Source organism: Crocodylus siamensis, chromosome 1, assembly GCF_052110815.1.
Source record: "Crocodylus siamensis isolate JL-2025a chromosome 1, ASM5211081v1, whole genome shotgun sequence".
NCBI classification, from domain to species: Eukaryota; Metazoa; Chordata; order Crocodylia; family Crocodylidae; genus Crocodylus; species Crocodylus siamensis.
The window spans coordinates 421,417,589-421,442,455 of NC_143395.1; the positions used below are offsets into that span (position 1 = coordinate 421,417,589).

Sequence of the window (24,867 nt, forward strand, 5' to 3'; positions counted from 1 at the left end):
GCAGCATCTGCTGTGCTGTTGGGGATGTAGACACTCTGATCCCCCTCGTCCCTAAAAGAAGAAAATACCCCACTTCCCAAGAGCTGACCAAGAAGTTGCTCTCTGAGGTGTGGGTGCTATCAAACACCGGGGAACCCGGGGAATGAGAAGAGCCAGCTATCAAAGCCAGAGGCTGCTCTGTGTAAAGCGGCACTAGGGATGGCTGCAGGGATGTCCTCTCAAGAGGGAGAGACTGAATAAGGCTACTTCTTGGGGAGTCTCAAGGAAATGCTTTCCTGAACCAGTGTCCCCAGCTCCCCCCTCCCCAAGCAGCCTGGGCACGGGTCCCAGCCCACCAGGCACTCACCACCCAAGTAGGCACAGTTGAAGTGGCTGCAGGTGCGGTTGGTGCTGCGCAGCACAATGATTCTCCTGTCCCCCTGCCAGGCGACGTTGGACACGGCGAACACCTCGCCGGGGGGGATCAGCACCTCCTTCTCAAAGCCCAAGAAGGAGAGCTTCTCGATGTGGGCCCCGAAGCAGGAGCGCAGCACGAACAAAGTGGTGCTATTGTAGCCCTGGGAGATGGAGGCGTCCAGGGACGAGGAGGTGAACTGTCCGAACCGGACCGGGCCTTTCCCCTGGACCTCGACACGCCGGGAGCCACCCCCCCGGTAGAGCTGGTTGCGGTACATGCGCCCGCAGTCCTCCCGCAGCAGCTGCAAGGCTCTGCTCAGGTAATAGTGCAGGGCCTTGAAGGGGAAGGTGCGCAGGTAGGTGTCTCGGGACACCCCCGCCTCTCGCACCGCTCGATTCAGGTCCCGGTAAAGTGACTGGGTGGAGTCCGTGTAGACCAGGACGGCGATGCCGTGCGCGTCCCGAAAGCCCGCAGGCAGACGCAGCCCTTTCTTCTTCTCAGCCCACACAGCCGACAGGTTCGTCCACATCCTGTCCAGCAGCGGGTGTCTGGCTCTCTCCTCCTGCAGCAGCCGCGGAGCCACGACTGCCTCCATTTTCTCTGTGCACCCGATGTACTGGTCATCGAAGGAGTCGGGCGCCATCCCCAGCTGCCTGGGAGCCTGGCACCACACCTGGAGGTGGGGGAAGGAACAGAGACCCATCGGACCAGCTCCGCCTGGCACCAGTGACACCTGGGACCTGTGCAAACCTGGCCGAGTCCCAGATCCCCAGGAAGGGTGCAAGAACTGGATGTGGCTCTCAGGCCTCCCTAGATTTGCAGTAGGAGTTGCCCATGCAGCCCCTAAGCTTCCCCATCATTTGTGGGTGGCTGCATTGCTCATGTGTGCCAGGATGGGGGTCCATATCATCCCGATGGGTAGAGCGCTTGCCCTGCAAGCAGGACCCCAGGCTGTAAGCCCACTTCACTCTGAGGGGATACAAACCCGGTAGGCCAAAGTACAGCCCAGAGGAGCCAGGATGCAGCACCTCCAGGGGCTTGGGCCCCTGAAAAAAGCAAAAGACCTGACCCTGTGAGGGGAGCAGGCAGCAAGATCATGAGTGAGCCAGGACAAGGTTTCAGCTAAGCCCAGGCTCCATCTCCTTGGCCCAGAGAGCTGCCAGCCAGTGCAGGATGGTCCCTGATTGACAAGGCAAGGCGCCCCGATCCTGGGGAGGGCTGGGAGCTCGCCACGGCTGGGAATGGCTTTTGTGCTTCATTAACATGGAGTCAGCTACCTGGGGGGGGCTCAGCCAGGTCTGTGCCCACAGATAAGTCAGGGCGAGGGCCAGGGGCTTCATCTCCATCACGTGGTGCACCTGCAGGAGGAAGGGAAATGCAGCAAGCAGGTTAGTGGGAACAGGTCCAATTTCTATGGGTGCGATATCCTCTCCCGAGAGCAAACAGCTAGTGGCCCAGGAAAACAAACAGTGCTACTGCACGGCCTTTGCTGCCTCTGCCAAGGAGGAAGCTCTGAGTTCGGACTGTGACCGTCCCGGGCTTTAGGATTGAGAAGATCTCCACCCCCACTGTGACTCTGTCCACAGAGAGCGGGGGCTTGGCCAGAAGGCCGAGCAGGGTGAAAAGCAGGAATAATGCAGAGTGCAAATCTCCATTTTCCAGGACGTTTGCTGATTCTTTTTTTTTTCATTATTTTTAAATGAATACAAATTGAAAATGAATCAAATGTCACAGAAATGTTGGATTCATTTTCAGTTTGCATTCTCTTAAAAAATAATTGCACACACATCCACCCTCATGCACACACATACACTCTGCCTTTCCCACACACACAAATACATGCAGGTACGTAGACACGCAAACGTGTCCAGGTACATATCTATCCAAATAGATGCACGTGCACACACAGCCTGCCCCCCATAAGCACACAAGCTCTCCTCTGGAGCTAAATGGTTATCCTCAGAGAGGCGTAGTTAGCCGTTGTAGTCAGAGCTCAAGCAGAAGCCTTTCCAGGAGGCATGACAGCTTCTGCAAAATAAACATGTATATTGACTTTGGTTAGTCTATAAGGTCCAAATCTGTCCTGCTCTTCTACTGCTATTCACACGTCCTGGTCTCCGGAGCAGCCCCCACGCACTGAGGGGCTCAGCCACTGTCGCAGCTGTAAGACCCATTTGCAGGCAAACACTGGCGCTGTCTCCTGCACGCTGCGCAGAGCCCACGGCCTGGCTCCCCCCTCCTGGCTGGGATGCAGAGACCGGGAAGTCCAGGCAGGGGCCTGAGGGGCTCTCAGGTGGTGCTGGCGCAGCATGTCCAGCCAGCACAAGCACCCTCATCTAGGACATCAGCTGCCAACGAGCCAGGGGTCATAGCAGTTTAGTAACCCATTTCAGAGGCCCCAAATCTACTGGCTGACATTTAAGCACTTCGATTTTGCAGCAGAAAATGCCCCGAATGGTCCATTTTCTCCTACAGACACCACCAGCAGCGCAAACCCCAGTCTCAAGGGAGGTAATAGCACCTTTCCCAGCTCAGCTCAGCTCCGGGAAGGGCCTGCAAAAAGGCGATGCAGGCGGCTCTGAAGCGAGGCACGCCCGAGCTTTGGGCAGCACAGCCCTGCACAGTCCCCAGCCCTGCGGTGAGTTTTTTGCCTTCGCTGCGCCTGACAGATCTTGCCAGCGAGCACCGTGTGCACCCTCTGCTCCGCCGGAGCAGCAGGGGAGAGGAACCCACCTCGGCTTGTTCTGCACCGATCGTCCCTGGCAGCAGCTGCTAGGAGGCTCCGGGGTTGTGCCACGCTCGTGCGAAGGCCGCCCTGCCCTTCGAGCCGTATCGCAGCCCACCGACCCCCTGCGAGCAGACCTCAGGGAAGGAACCGAACGGTAGCACCGTTCAGCACCGGGTTTGCACGGTGGGTGGAGGCCAGAGTGATTTCATCAGCAGCCCTGCCCTGCTCGGTCTTGTTCCTGCTTTCTCCCCGGCCTGTCTGGGACCTGCCCCGGGGAGACCTGTGAGTCAGGGCTGCGGAGGCAGAGCAGATCGTGAACCTAAACTTTCCCTCAGGTGGCAGCAAGGGAAGTTGAGGTGAGCTATCCGGAAGAGTTTTTTTCACGAGGAGGGTTATAAAGCACTGAAACCAGCTCCCCAGAGACATGATGGACTCTCCATCCTCAGAGGTTTTGAAGGGTAGACAAAGCCTTAGCTGAGATGCTGAAGAGCTGGTGCATGCCAAGATAGGGCTGTGAAGCCAGTTAGCGGCCAGGTCGGGGGGTGACACAGCACAGGAGCCCCTTGGGGACACTCGCAGCCCAGCGAGTGCGAGGACACTCACAACTTGCCATCCCGCACAGACGGCGTGCCAGAGCTGCACACAGGGAGTTAGGGGCGTCCATGTGACAAGAGAACCGCGACCCCAAGCCTGGAGATGCTCGGGGGGGACATGAGTGAGGTTCACAAAGCAGTGAAGAAAACGTCACGAGGGGTTTACGCCCAACTCTGTCTCACCAGACATGAGACGAGCGGGCCGTCAGTTCAAAACGAACAGCAGGAAGTTGTGTGTCACCTGGAGTGCACCCAAGGGGAAGCTCCTTGCCACCGGATGCGGTGGAAGCTGCTCGGTTTGCCCCAAGCGCTGTTTCCCGTGCCCGGAGGAAAGGGGCCTCCGCAGCTATCGCACATGGGAGTGAAGGGCACGGCCTCTGCACCACAATATCTTGGCCCGTCAATGCTGGAGACTGCAAGCATGGGCGACTGGTGCCTCCTGAGTCTGGGGGGCACCAGATCACCGACGGCGGGGTCCCCCAGCGGCCGATCACCAAGCCAGTGGGGAAACTGGAAGTGCACTTCCGGTTTCACGGCTGGTGTTTCCAGAGGGTGCAAGACCGATCTCAGGGGTGCAAGTGCACCTGTGTTAGGGCAGCATGTCGCATTTTATGCTTTAAAGCTGCACCTGTTTATCGAGTGGTGAATTATAGTATTGTTTAAAGTTTTCTTTTACATCCAGCCTAAAGGTCTGTACGGCCTCGTTGTTATCTGAACTTTTTGTTTGCTGGCGTTTGCAAGATCAGCTGGCCTTGTTCCTTGCAAGCAGCTCACAGCCTTGAGTTTCTTTCTTTTGTCTATCGCTGTGAGAAGTTTTTCTAACACAACATAGTAATAGTTTTGTTCCTAGCTCAAATGAACTGAACTTGGCACCAACCAACTGAATCAGAGGGCTGAAACGATTGGCTATGTTAATGAAAGTGATAAAGGAGACCAATGGACAATGCTTAAAGTAAGACGCAATTAAGAGGTGTGCTCGTAATGGGGATGTTGAACAAAGGAATATGTTAACAGGATAAAATATGAGCAATATGCTGACTGCAGAGAGATCAATCCAAAAGCAAGGAGTCATCAAAGGAGGCAAGTTAAAGCAAAGCATAAAAGGGGGAAGCAAGAAAGTTAAGTGTGTCCTCGTCATCCTCATCATTTCCAGCACGAATCCAGCTTTCAACGCCTGTCTGCATCATCCCAGCCAACGACGCACCCTTTGCTTCAGGAACTGAGTGGCCGTCTTTTCTGCGAAGCAAAGTAACCTCGGGGATTGGGTGAGATCGTTGTACTAAGTGGTTTTCTCCCTCTGAATATAGAAACTGCTGAGATAATACTTGGACTAATAAAGTTAACTTTAATTTTAGGACACGGAGTGATCTCTGTTTGTAGCTCACGTGCCACTGAAGGGTAATTGTGCTTTAGCGATCCCCAGGCACTCTCTGCTGATCAGCGGTGCAAACACCTGCATGCACCCCCATGCAAGGACTGCAAGGCAGCACGGAGCAGGGGTAAAAGCCCGGGTCAGAGCCAAATCGCTCTCCCTTCCCGCCTCTGTTCCCTGCTGCTGTGTGAGGCAGGACTCTGGGCAGCATGGACCTCTGGTCGGACCCGAGGCCTGACGGATCTGCAGCAGCCAGCATAGGTCCTGACCCCGGCGACGGCAGGGCTCCAGCCACGGAGCACATGCCCCTGGTCCTGGGCCGGCTCCGGGGCCTCAGCTGCTCTGCAAGAGGGACCGGAGCTGGCTCGGGCTGCCTGCACGGGCTGCGATGGCCCCGATGGGAAAGCTAGAGGAGCTCATGGGATGGGGGGACGGTGCTTAATCAGCACCTCTGATGTGCAGATTCAGGTCTCCGTCATCTCTCTGATGAGCTTGCAAGGAGACTCCTGCCAAGCCCAGGCCTGGGGGGTTTCTTTTTCCAGGAAGAATATTTTCCCACCTATCCATGCTTACTTGATGTCTGTGTCTCTCCCTTCTCCCTTTCTTTGGAGGGGGCTGTGCTGATGCCCCTGCGAGTCCTTAGGACCCTGTCCTGGGGCAGCTTTCCTGCAAGCACTAGGTGTGCTCCTGTTCCTGCAATCATTGCAGCAGAGTTTAACCCCCCAAATTCCCAGCCCTGCAGTGTCAGGCAACTCGTGTCGGCCCTGCTCCTTGCCCCGAGCGCATCCAAGGGCTATAGGGTGCTCCATGACTGTGGGCTTCAAGGGTCATGGCAATGCAGGGGACAGCAGGCTCCTTCCAGCCCTGCCTTCCTCTGGGAGGGGGTGACCCAGGCTCAGTCCCTGACCTCAGCTGGGCAACACGGCACAGTGGGAGGAGGTCTGTCTCTTGCCTGGTTCACCTGCCCTCTCCGAAGGAGGCCTCGCTGCAGTCCCTGAGCGGGCATCGGGGCCTCCCTCCAGCCTGGAGCTGGGAGCCAGGCTGTCTGGGATGGTGGGGCTGTGCTCCCTGTGCGCTGGCTGCACCTGGCTCCCACCTCAGCATCTGGGTTGGGCGCATCCCTGCCCAGGCTCCTCCTCTGTGCACGTTCCCCGCGACACCTAGGAGTTCAGGGGAAATTAGAAAGCGATGCAAGGAGCTCTTTGTTGCGTGTTGGTTTTTTGACCCGTGCCTTTCCAGCAGCGTCTCCAGTGCCCTGCTGCCCTGACAGATGTTCCCCACGTTAATAGATCCTGTAGCCTGATGCAAATGGTTTGTGCTTGAGCTCAGCAGGCTTCCTGCCTGTTGCAGTGGGAAAGAGGTCATTGCAGGAAGGAGAAAACCATGGACCGGGAGGCAGGACAAACAAGCCAGCCCCCTTTGCTTCTCGCGGCCTCCTTCGAGGGAGAGATGCAGAGCAGGGGACAGTGCTTGGGGTGTCTCCAGTGAGTGGAAACGAGCCAACCACCCCATTCGGGGGTCTCCTCCCCGCCGTGGCTCCGTGCCTTGTGCCGTGCTGCTGATGCCCATCCCGGACCTGCTGCAAACATCCTCCTCCCCTGCGGCTGCAGCTTTCCTGGCTTCACGGTTGTACCGCGAGGGCGTTCCTGTCACCGGGTGTTCGTGACTACAGCTTCTCCTTACCCCTTCAAAGGCACACCCCGAGCTTCCTGTACATCTGCATGGGGCTTTTCCCTTTTTTCTCCTCTCAGCAACTTTGCTGGGCTTGTTTAGCTACTGTCTGACCTTCCCGTGAATTGCCTGCCTTCCTGCCTTCCCTGCCATGGGTACCCTGCGAGGCCAGCCTTTGGCTTCGGGGCCTTCGGTGCAGCTTGGGGGGAGGCGTGCTGCAGCTTTGAGATAACTCATTGTGGGGACCTGGTACAGTAGCCGAAAGGCTGCTCTCGGGGGGTTGCAAAGCATGGCTTACGGATCAGTGGGGCACGCAAAGCCCCAGCAGCTCCCCTGAGAGGGAAGATCAGAGCATGCTCTGCTTGGGAGGCTTGGGGTTTGCAAGCAAAATGACAGGGGAAAGAGCACGATGGTACAGGAAATGCCACACCTGACACAGTGCAGCCACGGAGCCGGAAGCACAGAGGAGATGGAGTGATACAGAAAGAAAAAGAGAGCATGAGAGAAGCCAAGTGGAAGAGGAAGAAGGGCAGACCCATCCCTGGCTGCCTGTAGACTGGAACACGCCGAGGTCCCGTATACCTTCAGCGGTTCCCGGGGAGCATCCCCTGCACCCGCGCTTGCAGACCTGGTGCGAAACAAGAGTCAAAGCGAAGCGGGGAGAGAGCAGCTGACAGCATCCTGGCCACCAAATGCCGTAAGTATTAACCAGAGGGGCTGGGTTTGCTCGCACGCCACACACAGGGAAGACAGAATAGACTGGCAAGACAGACTAGATCGTGGCAAACACGTCTCCAGAAAAAAGAGCAATGTGCTGAAGCAATTGAAAAACCTCATTTGTTTCAACACCCCCGTTCTGGGGCGCCAGGCGTTTGGTCCAGGGCATTAGCTCAGAGCTCAGTGCAGCTGCTGGGCATTAAAAGCAGAAAGCTGCATGATCACAAGTTGTACTGAGATGGTGTTTAACTGGGATTTGAAGTCGGCACCCAGCCCGGGGCTAGTACAGTCGGGTGTTTCTGACTTGTCTGTGTCATTGCAAAGGATTTGGGGAAAGGGAGATATCAAATTCTGGAGCTGGAAGCAAAGGTTAGAAACGGGGAGGTTTTGTGGGGGTGGCCCCTGCCTGCCATCAGCATGACATTGAGCGGGGCTGATGCCAAGGTCAGCTGAAACCAGAGAGGCCTCCCCTGGGCGGCGGTGGAGTTTGGATCGTGCCCTTTTTGTTCAACAGCCCCAGTCATCCTGAAAACGAAAGTGAGCAGAGAAGTCCCTTATGCAAACTCCGGCTGCTTCCTGCAATATGCTCTTGTACAAAACCCTCGCCGCCTTTGCTGTGTTCAGCAGCCGGCTGGGGGGACTCGGGCACTGGGAAGTCAGGTCTTGCAGCTCCCGTAAAGGTTTCCCCCACCCTGTCGGCATTTCTGTTGCATTTGCGCCTCCGCAAGAGAATGCACAGGAGAGAAACCCTGCCCTGGGTTGCAGCTACATTGCAACCGACGGCTCACAAGGTCCCATGGCTGGAAACTGGTGAGTTTTCCTATTAAGAGCTTTGCCACTGGCCTGGCTCCTGGTCCCCGGTGCTGTGTTCAGTGGCTTCCCCAGGTAGCCGGCCGGCACGTAGGCTTGGTTATATCTTAAGCCCATCACCGAGGAAAGGATCGTGGCCTCAGGGTCCCTCATGAAAGGCGGCAGAAAAGGGGACTGGAGGGCTGTGGCTGCGGGCAATGGCAGGGCCAAGCTAAGTAGGGACTTGCTTTGGGGGTCTCCCTACGCCTGAAGTAGGGTGTTGGTACCCAAAAGCTTGCAAAGAACCATTTTCCCAACTATTTAGTTGGTCTAGTAAAAGATATCACATTTTTACCCAAAGACTCTTGTCTGTCTATTCAAACCAGGCTTCCTGCAGCCAGGGATTTGCACGAAGCCTGCAGCTCAGGGTGTGGGGAGAGAGTTGTCTCACTATTTAAGCCCTGGATTTAAAAGCTACACAACAAGGCAATAGATGAGAGCCCAGCCAGACCCATGGCAGAGGCTGAGGGGCTGCGGAGCCGTGGCCCCAATCCTCCCCAAAACAGCGACCATCGCTAGGGAGGAGTGCCCAGGCCCCGGCTCGCTCAGACACCGCAGCATGCAACAGTTCCCCGAGCTCCATCTTAAAGCCAGTTTGGTTTCTTTCCCCTGCCTGGCAGCCTGTTCCCGGCCTGTCTTCTTGGAAACCGGCTTCCTCTGCTTCCAGACTCGGTGTATTCACGGCCTCTTGGTCCCCAGGTGGTCTTGGGCCAACCTTGCTCCTCAGCCGTCCAGGCGTTTCCTTCCCTTTGCTCTGTCCAGCTATGCAAACCCAACTCTCGGCCTCCCCTCCGCGGACAGGCTGCTCCTGCCCACCCAGCCCCTCTCTGCGCCTGCTGCGCTGCGAGTCCATCTGCCTGGCCCAGACGGGCTCTCCCCGGGTCATCGTACAACAGCGGTCATCTGGACGTCTCTCTGCTGGAAATGCATCCTCTGGTGCATGCCAGGTTCGATGACATTTTTTTCTCGGGGGGTCTGCCAAAAAAGTCGAGCAATGCCCGAATAAAATTGGACACCCCCCCAGGTTATGATCTTTTAATCCTACAATGTGGGGGTCGTCAGCTCCCCTGAGCTCCTCCATAATTTGAACCCTAGGTGCATGCGTTTGTGGGGTTTTGTGGCTGCTGGAGGCCCACATCAACCAGAAACCCCAGGTCGGGCTTCTCCCTTGCTGCCCTTTAATCCCCTCCCTCTTATAACAGAAATTCTGGTTGCAAGTCGCAAGTGCTGGCCTGTTTTTAAGGAGTACAAAGACAGTTTCCTGTCTTCAAGGGCATCTGCTTTTTCCAGGACCCTCTCTCAACCTCCTTTGTGTCTCGCAGCACGCTCCACCAGCCTACTCCCCACTTTTCACGCCAAGGTTATTGATAAAATGTTGAGCAAGATTGGTCCCAAGACCCCTCCTTGAGGAATTACCTCCCTCCTGCCTGATAACCTCTCCTATCAGCACGAGGCATTGTCCTCTCCTCTCTGCACAGTTCCTCACTCCTTTCACCCTGCGCTCTGTTAACATAATTAATTAAGCAGGGTAGCAGGGTCCCAGGGTATTGTCATCTGGCTCCAGGTGTTTATTCCCCTTGCTCTTTGTTTCCTGAATGAGACCAAATGGCCTGCAGGAGATACAAAGAGTTAACCAGTATCACAAAGCAAATCAAGTGCCAGGGCTGTTTCAACAGACGCCCTTTTCAAGTTAAATATTTCCAGTAAGTCTTAAAAAATGCTCTCCTGCTAAACAGATGTGGCCAACAGCAGCATGACGTCAACTGAGGGCTGCAGGGAGGTTTCCTCCTGGAAAGTTTTGTGTCTCCATCCATTGCTCAGCAAGCAAGTTGGTTCCCTCTGCAATGGCTTTTGCACGCTGAATCTTCCCACACGTCCGAAGCTCGCTGGCGCGCTGCTGTTATTTCCTTCTGTTGCAAATCTTGGGCAACCCGATGCTGATTTCTTTGCTATCCATTAAGTATCAGGTGACAAGGCATTATGTTCAGAGCAGGGTTAGAAGCAGATCAGCCCTGTAAATCCCTAAGCGGGACTGAGGCACAATGTAGAGCCCTGACCTAAATCAGCTGCTGCAAAACTGGCTGAGAATCACCATTTTAGACGAAAAATATCCTAGGATGCCTGGCACTGGGCTCTTGTGCATGCTTCAGCGGGATCCACACCTAAGTTCCCACTTCTTTGGTAGCATCAGAGTGTTACAGTAGCTGTGCTGGCCCAGGACATATGCAAGAAAAAGGGGCTTTTTTGATGATATCTTTTATTGGACCAGCTGTACAGTCAGAAGAGACATCGGACAAGATTTGAGGAAGAGCGCTTTGCTATAGATGGGGGGTTGAATTGTGCTGGGGGTTGTGCAAACAGTGAGTGAGATGAATGTGCCGAGCTTGCAGTGCTCACCGATTAATACAAGCAGGCTGGGGAGAAGGGAAGTGGACAGACGCTGCCTGTCCCCTTTTTACCAATGGGGAAATGAGGCCTGGAGAAATGAAGACACTTAGGAGGCTACATTTTGTTTTGTGAACCTGAAAGAGATGTGCCTTTAATGCTAAAGACAACGGGGCTAGAAAAACAGCATCTTTTGAGTAGTGTTTGCCTAGCCTGTTGTGGTTTTTTTAATATATAGCACATGCTACAGCAAAGCAATTTCCTTTCCGAGACAAGTTATTTGTATTTGCTTGCATTTTAAACAGGATCATCTAGCCATAGGCCCATGGCTAAACTTCCCAGTTTCTTTTTTTTTCCTGGAGAAAAACTTGTGTTGTGTTAGATGTGACCACATCATTTGCAAAAAAATCCTAGATCCGCCCTTGTGATGCCCCTGCAATTCACTGCTTCCTTCTGCTGGCGTAAGATGCCCCTTTACTCCCAAGGGAGCCTTTTCATTTCAAACACAAGCACAGATAGCAAAGGAAGCAGTAGGGCACCTACATATCCCACATGCAATGGATCTCCTCTTTCTATTGTCTGTTTGCAGACTGAACAGGAAAAGGTCGTGGTTTTATCGGCACGTAGCATTCAGAATGATTTCCTGATGCATATCTGCAGGCAAACAGCGGCGTTCGCTGTGAGTAGAGCCAGGCAGAAATGGGGTGGGAGGTGGCAAGCCTTTTTTGGTTCCTATTTTTCATAATTGGTTAGATTTCGTTCCTATTTTTAAATCTAAATTTGAAACTCTACCACAGTTTTGACATGCGGGAAGGCGTGGCCACAGCCCACGAGACCCAGATAACACGGTACCAATTTCCTGCCAGACAGTGAAGCCATTGGAAGGGCACAGGTTTTTGTCCTTCCCCAAACCCTCCACTCACATTACTGCTGGGTTTTTCTACAGCTCCACAATGACAGTGGCGGCGGTTTTGATGCTCCTGCCTGTTGTGATATGGTATCTTCAAACCCTCCTGGAAAGCCCACAGGTAAAATTTTCTCCAAGTAGCTCTTTTGTGCACTTTGAGCCCTGTGAGACTGACTTCTGGCTCTGGAGCAGTTGCGAGCGGTGCCCAGGACTTCACGGGAAGGAGGAAACAAATACAAATAGGAGCCCAGAAGTCACATACAGCAATCACAGGGTGGAGAAAGTCCCTTCCTGGCCTCTGCAGGGCAGGCGGCAGGATCTCTACAGCTCTCACACTCAGGTTGAATGTCCTTTCAGCCCCATCACGGGGACATCAAACACCCGAATCCCTTCTCTAAGACCTTGGCTTATAGCCAAAGTCCCCAGGATCCACCCCAAATGCATGACTGGCATCAGAGTCCTGCCACACAACAACCCCGTCCTCCTCAGCTGCGGGACCCCCAGCTCCACGTCCCAGCGCGCAGCTGGGTCTTGCAACAAGGACGGCGCTGAGGAGGAAGAGGTCCCCAGGCCAAGCCCTGTGGGACGGGCCTCGCCATTTCGGCATATATGTCGTGTCCCTGCCCGCCAACGCTACATGGGGGGCACGAGGCTGACCCAGTGGGGCAGAGAGGGTGACTGGATCCCGGGGGCAGGGGGGAGAGTCTCCCATTCAACCCCCACCTGACACCCAGGCGGGGAAGCGCGCGGTGCTGAATCCCCACCGCTCCTGTTCACGTGCCGAAGTAGCAGTGAACAACACGGCACAACAAAACTGCTCCTTGTTTCCCTCTCCTCGTTGTCGGTCCCCCCTCGCCCCGCCGACGTGCGACCTTCCCTGACGCAGCGCACCCACCGTCCCCTTCGCTTCGCCTGCGGCCGAGCTCTGCTGGGCGCGGGACGCCGTCTAGCTGGGAACAACCCCCTGCGCTGCCCCCCTTCTGCTTCCCCGCCCCGCGTCGTATGTGCCGTCACGTGCCTCAGCAGTCCCCATGCTGAATCTAACGATATCGGCTTCCTTTTGTTCACGTCCCCATTGGACTCGCTGCCTCTTTCACTCGACGTTTCCCCTCCTGAAGTCACAGAGCTGCTCAGCAAGGACACTGGGAGGTGACCTCTTTTATGGGACCAACTGCCCAGTGGGAAAGACAGAGGCAAGCGTGGGGGCATCGGTCTGAAATCAGGCAGCCGGCAGGGCAGGATGGCACCTTAGAGACTAACTGGGTCAGAGAGGCACGCACGCTCATAGGCAGTGACCTGCCCTTGTGCTCACCACTCCCAACACCAGGGTCTGCCTCGATTGCCCCAGGCCACTCCAGCCATTCTCCGCTTGCCAACCCCGCAAGCCCTGCCTCTCAGCAGGGATTCGGCATGGCCACGGCCCCTTCTCTTGGCCCTGCCAAGCCCACAGCCTCAATTCTGCCCCCATTTCATTCCTCCCCCAGCCCCCAGTGTTACATGTGACCTCCTTAAGCCACATGTCTGTCTGTCTGTCACCAATTGCTGTCCATTCCCCCAAGCCCACCTCTCCACCCGCGCAACATCTTTTTTTGTCTCCTTCCACCTCTCCCTGTACCCAGCCCCTTTCCCCAGCTCATTCCCACCCCAGACCTTCAACATACCTTCTGCTCCACCATCCTCCTCTTCCCCTTCCCCTCCCTTGCCCATATCCGTGGCTGGTGCATCAATCTGGCTCAGCCCATTTCACCGGGGGGGCCAGGCCCAGGAGAAGTGAAGGTGGGATCCTCTGCGCGCTATAGGCCTCCATTATACGGCTGGAGCCAGGTCAGCCTCCCATAGACTTCCAGTATAAAGTGGGCACCAGGTCAACCTCCCAGAGGCTTTCATTATACAACTAACTGATACTAAGTCAACCTCCCATAGGCTCCCACCATACAGCCGGCACCAAGTCCACCTTCCTTAGGCTTCCATTAGAAAGTGGCTACCCAGCCAGCCTGTCTGGCACCCGATCAATGCCCGCTGGCCCAGGGAAGCCATGAGTTGTGTCCCCAGCTCCTCCAGGGTCCCAGCCCCCCGGGTGTCGGACTCCGCTGAGTGTGGTCAGCAGTGGAGTAATACTGGATATGTCAGACTCCCTTGGCTTGGGTGGCCTCTCAGGGAGTGTCTACACATGCACTTTAATGTGCATTAGCCTATTCTACTTCGTGTTACAGCGGCAAGTAAAAAACCATGCTGATATACTAAAACACAGTGGAATAGGCTGCTGCGCATTAAGCATCACCTAAAAAGCATGTGCTTGTGCTACCGTGCATTATCGCAGCCTAATGCTCATTTATTTAGTACCTCATACTGGAGGTACTTAATTTATATTCCAATATGAGGCACTTATACTGGAGGTATTTAATGCACATTAGGAAAAGTGCATTAGACATGCCCTTAGGGTACCATTGGTGATGTTATACTACAGCTTCTCTTAATAACCTCATTAGTTGTAATACAGAGACCATGAGCGCCATTTCTTAGTAACAAGGGCTCCGTGAGTTTTGTTGCTCACACACAAGACTAGACACTAACCTCATGCCCCCATTCAGGTCTGGCGCTACCCAGGTGTAGCTGGTGAGCATGGTACCAGGGCCCTTAGCTCAGTGCAAAGTATTTAGGGTTCCCAGGGCCTCTTGCATGTATCCGTCAGAACAACTTTCTGTTTGCAGCAAACAGCTCCTCTTTCTCACCGATCACCACATGTGTTTAGGTAACTTCATTCACATCCAGTTTTCACCAAACATTGGGACCTTCATGCCAGACAGGGAGACCTGTTTAGCAGGACACTGTGAGCTCTGTTTTGGTGTCTTCTACCCATCTTATCCTTTGCTTTCCATCCACTGGCCTTCTGATATGCCTAGATGCTAATATTCCTCACTTGTCTATCATTTCTGCTTTGGTCCTATACAGTCTGCCTTCAGGTCACCGAGATCCAAGCTGTTACTGAAGCCTACTTTGGCTAATGGGCCTCTGTATGATTCCTATATGCATTGCTTAATGGCTGCACCAATCTATGCTCCAGTGAGGCCAAGCCCGTCAGGGAGCCAGACTTTTCCTTTTTAAACTGTGCTTTTGATGGAGCAGAGGCTATATTTTGCCACCTGTGTGCCCCAGAGCCTGGCTGGGCCCTCTGGACTCTACAGCCACACACTCAAAAATAAATCTGTCTTGGCTTTATTCTCCTAGATGAAAAGCGAGTTAGTGATGGACATGATGCCCGATGCTTTTGATGACCAGTACATTGAGTGCACTGAGGAAATGGAAGAAATTGCACCAGCCCTGATGGAGAGAGAGATGAAAATATCCACGATACTGAAAACCACCTGGGAGAAAACAGAAAGCAAATGGAAAAAAGTGAAGAGAAAGAAAACTGTGTATGCTACTCTCCCCAGCGACTTTAAGGAAGAGCATGGGAGAGCGATCATAGCCTACACGGACAATGAATTTCACAAAGAGTTTAACGAGGCCGTGAGGACCTCTGGTGCCTCTCCAGTGGCCTACAACACCAGTTTTCATTTCAAAGCCTTTCATTACTACCTGACTAGAGCTTTACAGCTCCTGAGAGAGGAGTGCGAGGTGATGTACGGCATGCCGGTGTACAGGGGCATTCGTGATGTTATATTTCAGAGCAGTGGTGCTGGTCCCATCAGGTTTGGGCACTTTGCCTCTTCCTCATTGGAAAAAGACATAGCTGAGGCATTTGGAGGCGATACCTTCTTCACCATCCACACCTGCTTCGGGGTTAATATTGTGCGCTTCTCGCATTATAAGGAAGAGGAGGAAGTGCTCATCCCCACCCATGAGATATTCAGTGTGGATGCAGGAGACAGGAACAACAGCTTTGTCCTCCGAAGCACCAACCGGACCTGCAGCCACTTCAACTGTGCCTACCTGGGGCGTGAGTACTTGGCCGAGCGTGCATAATGCTTGCAGGGGGTTGTGTGTCTGGTTGCATTTGAAAAAAGCAACCGCAGGGAACTTTGTTGCTAGAGACAAACATAGTCACCAGGGCTGGTAGAGACACGCGGGCCGTGGAGCAGATCCACATCAATCTTGTAGGGTCCATGTGTGTGGAATAGTCCTCGTGGGATGGACAGTTGCCATTCATTGAACTAAAACCCTCTGTTTCCTTTGCAGATGCGAAGAAAGCAGAATGTATTCACCACTCTGGTAGGATCCTTTGTGCTTTCATTGCTAGGAAAAGTCCCTTCCCTCTGGGGGAAGCGGCTTGGCCAGAGAAACACCATGAAACAAGTAGAGTTAACTGTTCTCTGTCTGTGTGTATCCAGGTCCTCACACGGCCCCCAGCACTGGAACATCTGGGCAACATCAGCACCAGCACTCCGATGAACATCTGGCAAGAGACTCACATAGCCGCCCTCAGGACACCAAGAGGAAAACTGTTATGTCCAGGGAGCTCTAGACCTATTTCATTTCTGCACCACACACTTACACAGTGGGAACTTCTCATGCTCAACCAGTGAACAAGCCAGCACTGGTCGCAGAACCAGCTGGCTGCTGCTCCGGGTGGTCATGAGCCAGGCAGGCATTCAATGCGATGCAACCTGAAGTTGGCTACCAAAGCGGCTTAATCATGAGTGTTGATCTCTTAGCTGCCGGTGGCACGGTTAATCACCATCGCCGCCTTGCAACGGAGGGTGGAGACGAACTAGCACTTCACAAAGATGACCCAGATCCCATCGGAGAAGGGAAAGTTCATCACAAAACTTGGATGGATGCTTTTCGGAGGGCTGTCTGCCTCCCAGCCAGGCAACGCACACTAGCCACCCATTTCATCTCAGGAACCGAGCTGTGAAGCGTGGCCGCATCGGCCGCTGGAGTCAAAGATGACAGTATGCAGACCCAGCAGGCCTGAATATTACTTCGGATCAGGCTCTTGCCTTCAAAACACATGTTGAGAAGGTCCAACAAAGGTGAATGCTTGTACCCAGCTTTGCTTAAGATAACCACATTGAGGTGGTGCGAAAACCTGTCAATGCGGTAATAACTCACCGGGACTTTGCTGCTCTTCTACTGAATCAGCTTGTGCAATACAGAAACGAGCTCTACCAGCACCAGAGCTGGATCCAGAGCAAAATACTGGCTTTTCATGCGTCACTGTGTGACAAATAGGATTCCTTTTCGCCAGAGCCCGCCAAGGGTTGACGTGGCAACTCGTCCAACAGTTTAATAGTAATCCCTAATACTATTACAGGTTTCCTCCCCATAATACAACCTGGCAAGTGGCTCTTTAGACGTTGCTGGGTGGTACCAGGCCTGCTCAAGCGGGGATGCAAGCCGCGGTGTCTGTCCTCCCAGATCACGGCGTGCTAACACCCCTTGCCTTTGTTTGTGCATTACTTTTCTAACTTCCTCGTTCCAAATTGTCCAACCCCCTGGCACTGTGCCAAGCACATTTCTGATAAGGAAACTGTTGTGCCTTGCTCACCTAGCACACCAGTCACGGCACTCGCATCTCCCGGTGCCATCCTCCGTTCAGTTTTATTGCTTAGTTTCTGCAAAGCCTGGACTATGGCTAAGAGCCTTAGCACAACTCACTTTGCCCGCGACACTTCCCTCCTTATTCCCCGAAATACGGTGGCATCAGACAGACGTTGGCTAACCTCTCACATGAGACTCAAGGCCCGGGGGGTTGCATGATTGCATCTGACATGTACCACAGAACCTGTCTGGCTTTTCAGGTGGCATAAGTACGACCAAGGGACTTTTTTTCTCATGTGCTGGCCAACTGATAGTAAATAAATCCTTCAGTAATTCAGACTGCAACAGGCAGAGCTACCTTGCAATCTGTCACGGCTACCCAGGTAACACCACACCGGTGCCGAGCCAAATTTAGCTTGTTTTTAACCATCTTTTAAACACCGAGGTCCAAGGTTTAGGGAACCATCAACTCTGCAGGTTCTTGTTTTTCTTTTTTAAAATAACAGGCTAATGCAGCTTTCCACACAAATCCTTGTATGTTGGTGTTATAAATAGCATTTAAGTATCAGTGGGATTCTTTTAATCGCCTTGAAAACATTTAATCAAGTTGTTTGCTAAAAATACACACCCTACCTTTTAATAGATGCCATTTTGCTAAACAAGTGGCATCTGCAACTTGAGACTTTCATATGAATTGCTGCCCTTCGTTTCAAATATTAGGACAACTTTCCAGTCCAAACTGGACCAAAGTGTCCTGGTCTGGGATTCACACACAAATTCAATTTTTAGAGGGGGAATTACCAACAGTTTTTATCACATCTTTGTGATATTCATATGCATTAAACTCTTGATAATTTAAATAAACCAACCAAACCAAACAACACAAAACAGACAAGATATTTTTTTGTTGTAGGAATAAAGCTATTGCTTAGGTGAGGAAGATGTTGTTGAGTCTATTGATGGTAACGAGGCCTCATGGTCTATCAATCATCTTTGCTACCAACACACAAACCATTCGAGGAAAACTCCTCACAGTGAAATGTTTTTCATATTTTTCATTATTCAGATTATTCAGTAAAATATTATTCATACTGCAGTGCTGACGTGTGCAATGGCAATGTGCACATCACTGCAATTATTTTGGGGGGGTGTTTTTTATACAGATTCATAGTTTCATAGTTTCATAGTATGAATGATTGAATGATAAGCACCATCCATATTTATTTTACTGTTTTCAGTGGGCCATTGCACCATTTTGGCCATTGCAATTGGGACCTTTACAATTGCTTTAAATGTGGGATTGTGGAATGCCAGTACCCTTGCTACAATTTTAACCACATTGCCATTTTAAAGATGAGTTTTTCCTTTAACAGGACAATGTCTCCTTCAGAATTTCTGCTTAGAAAGCCTTTCCCCATTCTTATTGCTGAGCATTGTGAAACCTTTAGGATACCTGGATAAAACAATACTGTTGTTCCCTGAATATAAACTCAAAATGATACCGGCATTTTTTGTGCCAAGGACGTAGCAAAAAATAAATGAAAATGACATTGGCCATTGAAAACCATTACAGCCCTCCTGCTATAGCTGCTAGAAACCCAGGGTGCTCCGCTACAACAGGAGCTACAACCCCCGTGATTGCTTTCAAAGCTCAGACGTCCACCGTAGTTGCCAGGCTTTCCCGTCCGCCTTTGGAGCAGCCCAGGTCAGGGAGTTACACACTTGGCAGCTGTGCTACCGCTCCCTGACGCCCCGAACAGGATTATAACTCACAACAGACAATTTCATCTTCCAGTGAATGTTTACGCTGCCTTGTGGAGGAGGGCTTGCCGCATTTGAACTCTTTCTCTGCCCAAACCTCAGGAAATGCCTTTGTTCACTTGTCTTGATTAACCCTATCGGTTACAGCAAAAACCTTAATAGCTGCACACTGCGTCTTTATAAACACCTGGGGTTTTGTCTCGAGAAGCTATTAACCCTTCCCTCTCTAGGAAATCCACGCTATTCCTTGACAGCGGGGAGGGGGAGGGTAGCAAGGACTTTTCTCACCCCCATTGCCAATGAGAGCGCACACACTCCCACCTCCAACAGCCTCTCTGCCTTGCACCACAGGCACAGAGCAAACACACACCACTGCTTCCGGCACACCGTTGCACAAACACGTTACCAGCCTCTGCAAAGCAGCCCACTCATTAGGCTTTACTTCTGTGGCAGCCATTCACAGTGTCCAGCACAGAGGTTAATTCTCTCGGCTGCTGGCTTCCGGGACGGCTATTTTACTCCACCCAAACAGACCACAGCACTCCCCTTGTCTAAACCACTGGTCTCAGGCACTCTCTGAGACCAGGTTGCAACCTGTAAAGCAGCCATTCCTCAAATGCTGTTCTCCCTCTGTCCTCCTGGCTTCTCTTTCGTACGTGTTTGGGTGCGAAGGGACCTCACTAGATCATTGAGGCCGACCGCCTGCCCCGGGCAGGAAAGAGCACTGGGGTCAGACGACCCCAGCCAGGTGCATGCCCAGCCTCCTCTTAAAGACCCCCAGGTAGGGGAGAGCCACCCTTGGGAGCCCAGTCCAGATTCTGGCAACCCGACCCATGAAGTTCTTCTGGATGTCCAGCCAAACTCTGCTCTCCGTCAGGTTGTGGCCATTGCTCCTAGTTACTCCACGGGGCACCCTGGTAAATAAAGCATCTCCTATTCCTTGCTGTCCCCTCGATGAATTTGTGGACGGACACCAGATCCCCTCTCAGCCTTCTCTTGCAGAGTCTGAAGAGGTCCAGGTCCCTCAGTCTCTCCTCATAGGGCCTTGCCTGCAGGCCCCAACCATGCGAGTGGCCTCCTCTGGACCCTCTCCATGCTGCCCACATCCCTCGAAGTGCGGCACCCAGACTTGGACGCGGTGCTCCAGCTGCGGCCTGACCAGCGCCGCATAGAGGGGAAGTGTCACCTCCCTGGACCTGTTCATCATGCACCTGCTAATTAATGTACTGATCGCTTCATCACACCGATGGCTCGTGTTCATCTTGGAGTCAGCAGTAACTCTGAGATCCCTTTCTGTTGCTGTGCTGCTGAGAAGGTCGTCCCCCAGCCCACAGGCGTGTTGGTGAGTCCTCCCCACCACGTGCAGCACTTTGCACTTGTCCTTGTTGAACGGCATCCTACTCTTTTTTTGCCCACTTCTGCAACCTGTCCAGGTCCACCTGGACTCAACCCCATCCCACTAGCATGTTAACTTTACCCCATAAGTTGGTATCATCCGCGAATTTGGACAGGGTGCTCTCCATGCCCTCGTCCAAGTCGCTGATGAAAACATCGAATAGCACCAGTCCGAGGACCGAGCCCTGCGGGACCCCGGTGCCTAAATCTTTCCAGGTCAATACTGGCCCGTCCACTGCCGCTCTTTGACCAATTTGCCACCCACTGACCGTGTAATCATCTATCTCACAGCCTCTCAGTTTATGAAAATAGGATGGGATACCATATCGAAGGCCTTCCTAAAATCCAAGTAGATGACATCTACCTCAGCTCCTGCATCTAAAAATTTTGTGACCTGGTCATAAAAAGAAACAAGGTTAGTCAGGCAGGATCTGCCTGCCACGAACCTGTGCTGGTTGCCCTTCAGCATTATTTTTCCTGCCAGGCTCCCACACATGTGATCCTGGGTAATTTCTTCAAAGGTTTTCCCAAGCATAGAGGTGAGAATAGCCAGCCTATAATTACCCAGATCCTCCTTCCTCCCCTTCTTGAAAATAGGGAGCACACTGGCCCTTTTTGGGACTGACCTGAGCCCCACGAGTGTCCAAACAACCGTGCCAGTGGATTCGCTATGACGCTGGCCCACTCCTTCAGCACCCTTGGATGGAAATCATCCGGGCCCGCAGACATTCGGCCCCGCCAAGTGTCCCTTTAGTGGGTTGGGGTGGGCTGTGCCTATCTATAATGCAGTCGGGAGATTCGTCTTGCTCCGTGTACACGAATACAAAGGCAAAAAAACTCATTGAGGAGTTCAGCCTGGTCCCTCCTATCTGTCACCAATTGCCCGAGTAGGGGCCCTATGTTACGCTGCGCCTGCTTTTTGCTCCCTATGGACCTGAAGGGCTTTTGGTTGTCTTTTTGTCGCCAGTTTAACTTCCATGACCGATTTGGCCTTTCTGACTGCCTCCAGGGAGGCATACTCCTCCTTGGTAGCTACCCCTTGTTTCCACAGCCTGTAGGCCTCCTTCTTTGCCCTTAGGCTTTCCTGGATTTCCCTGTTCAGCCAAGAGGGCTTCTTGGCCCCTTTGCCCCCTTTTGTGCAATGAGATTGTCTCCTTCTCCGCCTGCAGGATCGCTCCCTTTAGGAACGACCATTTTGAAAGGCAGGGACACCGAGTACACACGATGCGGAGGCTGCTAGAGCGTGCGAATCACCACGGTCCAGCCGACTCGAGTAATCGCTTCTGCACCGACACGTGCTAATTAGCATGCATCCGAGCAGAGGTCCATCATGTGAATCGGTGCCCACAGACAGCAGCCTGGAGAGCGCGGGTGTGAAACCACTGTCCCCCTCCAGGATGCTGGAGGGCTTCAGCACTGCGAGCGCGTGCCCCTCGCACAAGCAGTGCCCAGCCCTGTGCCCCCGCCCCTCCCCTCGCCTCGCTGGGGTCAGTGCAGTGCCCAGGGGTGGACCCGTGCAGGGTAAAGTCACACCCCACTTTAATTCCTGCTTCAACCAAAAGTTAAAACAACTACCTGGGCAGGGCATGCCTGCTCAGGCAGTGCTGACAGAGTCCGTTGACTTCAGAGCTTGTTATCACTGCCCTGATTCCAGCTAATCTCCCTCTCCACCCCACCCTCTTGGCCTTGATGTTTCAGCATCCAGCATTTCTTCAGCAATGTTGCTGTCTGTTCACCATACCTGGGAACATCTCTCCTCTGTGTCACAGCCCTGCCGTCTGTTTTTTAGCTCTAGCTAAAAACCTTAACCCATAGTAACTCGGGTGTAGAAGTGACTGCCGCTGAGGTATTGGAGGAGCTGTCGAGATGCTCAGGAAGGCTGGTTTTACCTTTAAGAAACTGAATAACAGAAGTGTTTTTCACTATAATGACTACAGGACTAATGAGACGATAGCCTTTGGCAATTTTTTGCCTTTTTTGTGGGTTTTTAGAAAAAAGAGAGAGACAGGCAGACAGACTCTAGTCTATTAATGCACAGTCCAATAGTTATATTTGTTGTGGCTTTAATCTTTAATTGAATAATCCAGCACATCGGGAAATCTTCTAGTTTCTCTTTAACTGGAAAAAAAGCGGTGTTGGGTTGCATGTGATGATGTGCTGCATCCTCTGCCTTTCCAAAATATTAGCTCCACCCTTGGCGGTGCCTTTTGCCCAGGGAAGCCGGGCAAGGGCTGGCAGGTGCCCTGGGAAGCCAGAGCCGCGTCTGCAGGGGGGGAGCGCAGGCAGGACTTCCAGCGTGGGGACGGAGGGGTGCAGGCCCTCCGGAGCTGTAAGCCAGGCCGCCAGCGCTGCCCGCACGTGGCGACAAGGGAGGGGATGCTTCAGCGACCGGCAGGTCCCGGCGGTGGAGCACCAGGGCCGAGAGCGGCCTCTTCCCTGCAGGCAGCAAGGGATCGCTCTGTCCCCTGCGAGAGGAGCATGCAGCACTGGGTCAACTGGCTTCAGGGCCTGGTGGGCAGATTGCAAAAAGCGGCACATCCGGGCTGCCCAGCCCCGCAGTGAGTCAGGATGGGTCCCAAGCCTTGAAGGGAAGCCTCGGCCACCCCCTCTCCGCCCCGCCGGCCACTTCCTCGACTCTCTGCCAGCTGTTTGTGTCAAGACGCGGCGGGGAAAGCAAGCGGCCCGGCTGACTGCGGACAGACCTCCGACGTGGGGGGAGAGCTGCGCGTAGGAGCAGCCAGGCACCGGCAGCTTTCAGGGTACGTGTTCCCCCCACCCTGGGGAGAGATCAGGGCAGGCTCGTGCACCCTGCTCTCCAGGTGGGCTCGGTCCCCTGCCTTTGCCGGTGCCCAAATTTGCCCCTGTGGCATCTCCAGAGATGCCCCCCCATGCCCCTGGACATAACAGCACTCCGGCTGCGGCCAGGAAGGGCCCCTTTGCGGGGGCTCACAACGCTTGGAAAATTCAGGATTGAATTTTTGCCCCGGGGGAAGGTGACAGAAGCAGGCAAAGCAGCTCCGGCGGGGGCTCAGAGTCCCCCCACCCCGGTACCAGACACGCAGCTCAGTCTGCAGAGCCCAGCCACTGGGAGCGTGCGGCTGGGAGGAAGCCAGGCACCCCCTTCCGGCTCCCGTTCCCTGCCAGCAAAGCTCAGACCACCCTAAAATGGCTCATTTCCGGCCTGAGCCCTCAGCCCGCTAAGCCGCTGGCTTGCAGGGGCTCTGTTAGGGGGTCAGGAAAGTCACGAGCTGCTCGGTGCTGGTGCCCCGGGGGCCTGCCTCTAATCCCACGCATCCGTGCTCAGAGCAAGATGTTTTCAATCTCTCTTGCTATTGCTTGGCTTTGCAGATTTGCATTCGCTAATTAAATTTTTTTTAAAAAATAATCACTCCTCCACCTTCTGCAGATCCCAGGAAGCCCCAGCGAGGCTGTTTCCGCTGTTGCACTGATCCACTTGCTGGCTCGGCCTCCGGCCCTTGCAGGTGGACAGGGAAATGAAGAGGGTGGCGCTGGCCGCGACGTTTCTCTGGGTGCTGAGCTGCTCGCAGATGCCTCAGGTAACTGCGTTTACCCAGCACTTCCCGGTGTCCCGCCCATATCCCACCCTGGCCAAGGCGAGGGAAGCTCGAACCCAGTCCCCTGCTGGGACAGACAAGGGCATCTCACCCCCACCTCCTCCTGTTTGCACCCAGTGCATTGATGGAAGAATTAAAGCCCAGATAAACGAGAGCCTCTGGTCGAGGGGGCGAGCGGGTGAGTCTGGCACTCTTTGCCCCAGGGAAACCCTTCCCCTGCGACAGCCCAGTTTCCCTCGGCCCCCGCGTCTTCAGTCGCCTGTGCCCTTCACGCCCTGCCCTGCCACCTCCCCTGCCCCTGAGTCAGAGTCACAGGACTCCGGCTGCCCGGTCCCTTTTTCCCATGTACAAACAAAGCGGCAGCGTTTGCCGTTCTCCGGCCCCCGGGTTTTGCCCCTGCCTGGAGAGACGCCTCGCTGCAGGGCCCGCCGTTTCGTGCGCTGGCTCCTTCGGGGGCAGAGAGATTTGCCGGTCCCCGGGCTTGCACGCGTTTCTCTCCTGGGGCTTTGCTCTGCTGCAGCTCTGCTCCTGCCCCCTTCCAGGTGTCCACTCCTGCTCCTCTGCCCCAGAGCCAGCTCCCTTAGCCCGTGGCAAGCTGTGCGCTGCCGTAATTGGGCTGCTACCAGGACCAGTGTAGTTTATTTAAAGGCTCGCCCTGGTCCCTCTCTTCCAGCCTCCGCTCTCTGCAACCGGAGGCTGGGCAAGATGGACCCGTGGTCTGATCCAGTCCATAGCAGCTTTTATGCTCTTAGCTCATGTCCCTCCACCCTCGCCTGCGCGCTTAGTGCCCGGCCGGCTCGGCCGCGGGTCGAGGTCTGTGGGTTTCTGGACGTCTTGTTCCCTGCACAGAGTTTGCATTCAAGGTGACAGACACAGTCACAGCGGTCGAGGTGCCAAGGGAAAGGACGCCGGGCTCTGCAGCCAGAGCAATAAATGGCACTAGCAGGTGCTGTGTGGGAACAGGCAAGCCCCATCCCACAAAGCACGTGCCTGCGACCACCTGAAACCAGAAGATTTCCAGCAAAGCAAAGTC

At 53.9% G+C, this 24,867-nt stretch overlaps 2 protein-coding genes across 6 annotated transcripts in view; one reads left to right on the top strand and one right to left on the bottom strand.

Annotated features, from left to right (window-relative positions):
• Nucleotides 1–24,867, bottom strand: part of LOC149875581 (ecto-ADP-ribosyltransferase 5-like) — a 41,323-nt gene that overhangs the window by 8,151 nt on the left and 8,305 nt on the right. For 2 of the 3 annotated variants that reach the window (XM_090030972.1, XM_090030970.1), the window contains exons 2-3: nucleotides 1,675–1,755; nucleotides 347–1,070 (exon numbers count right to left, since the gene is read on the bottom strand). In XM_090030972.1, coding sequence (XP_089887098.1) covers nucleotides 347–1,070; nucleotides 1,675–1,743 — 793 coding nt within the window. In that variant the 5' untranslated portion in view covers nucleotides 1,744–1,755. Of the gene's footprint in view, nucleotides 1–346; nucleotides 1,071–1,674; nucleotides 1,756–3,130; nucleotides 3,324–24,867 lie in introns of those variants that run through there. The other variant, XM_090030971.1, reaches the window with a different exon arrangement.
• Nucleotides 6,534–18,797, top strand: LOC149875582 (ecto-ADP-ribosyltransferase 5-like). Of its 3 annotated transcripts, none has more exons than XM_090030974.1 (5): nucleotides 6,534–7,458; nucleotides 11,659–11,740; nucleotides 14,848–15,559; nucleotides 15,799–15,831; nucleotides 15,951–18,797. In XM_090030974.1, exons 1-5 carry the CDS (start codon nucleotides 7,454–7,456, stop codon nucleotides 16,082–16,084), a joined length of 966 nt encoding a protein of 321 aa, XP_089887100.1. In that variant the 5' UTR covers nucleotides 6,534–7,453; the 3' UTR covers nucleotides 16,085–18,797. The 3 variants fall into 3 exon arrangements, with proteins under 3 accessions (XP_089887100.1, XP_089887099.1, XP_089887101.1); XM_090030973.1 differs by lacking the exon at nucleotides 6,534–7,458 and adding an exon at nucleotides 8,063–8,288; XM_090030975.1 differs by lacking the exon at nucleotides 6,534–7,458 and adding an exon at nucleotides 11,014–11,391.

Coding starts and splice junctions, on each gene's coding strand:
- LOC149875582 (XM_090030973.1), top strand. Junction 11,741..14,847: donor CCCTCCTGGAAAGCCCACAG/GTAAAATTTTCT, acceptor TTATTCTCCTAG/ATGAAAAGCGAGTTAGTGAT. Junction 15,560..15,798: donor CAACTGTGCCTACCTGGGGC/GTGAGTACTTGG, acceptor TTTCCTTTGCAG/ATGCGAAGAAAGCAGAATGT.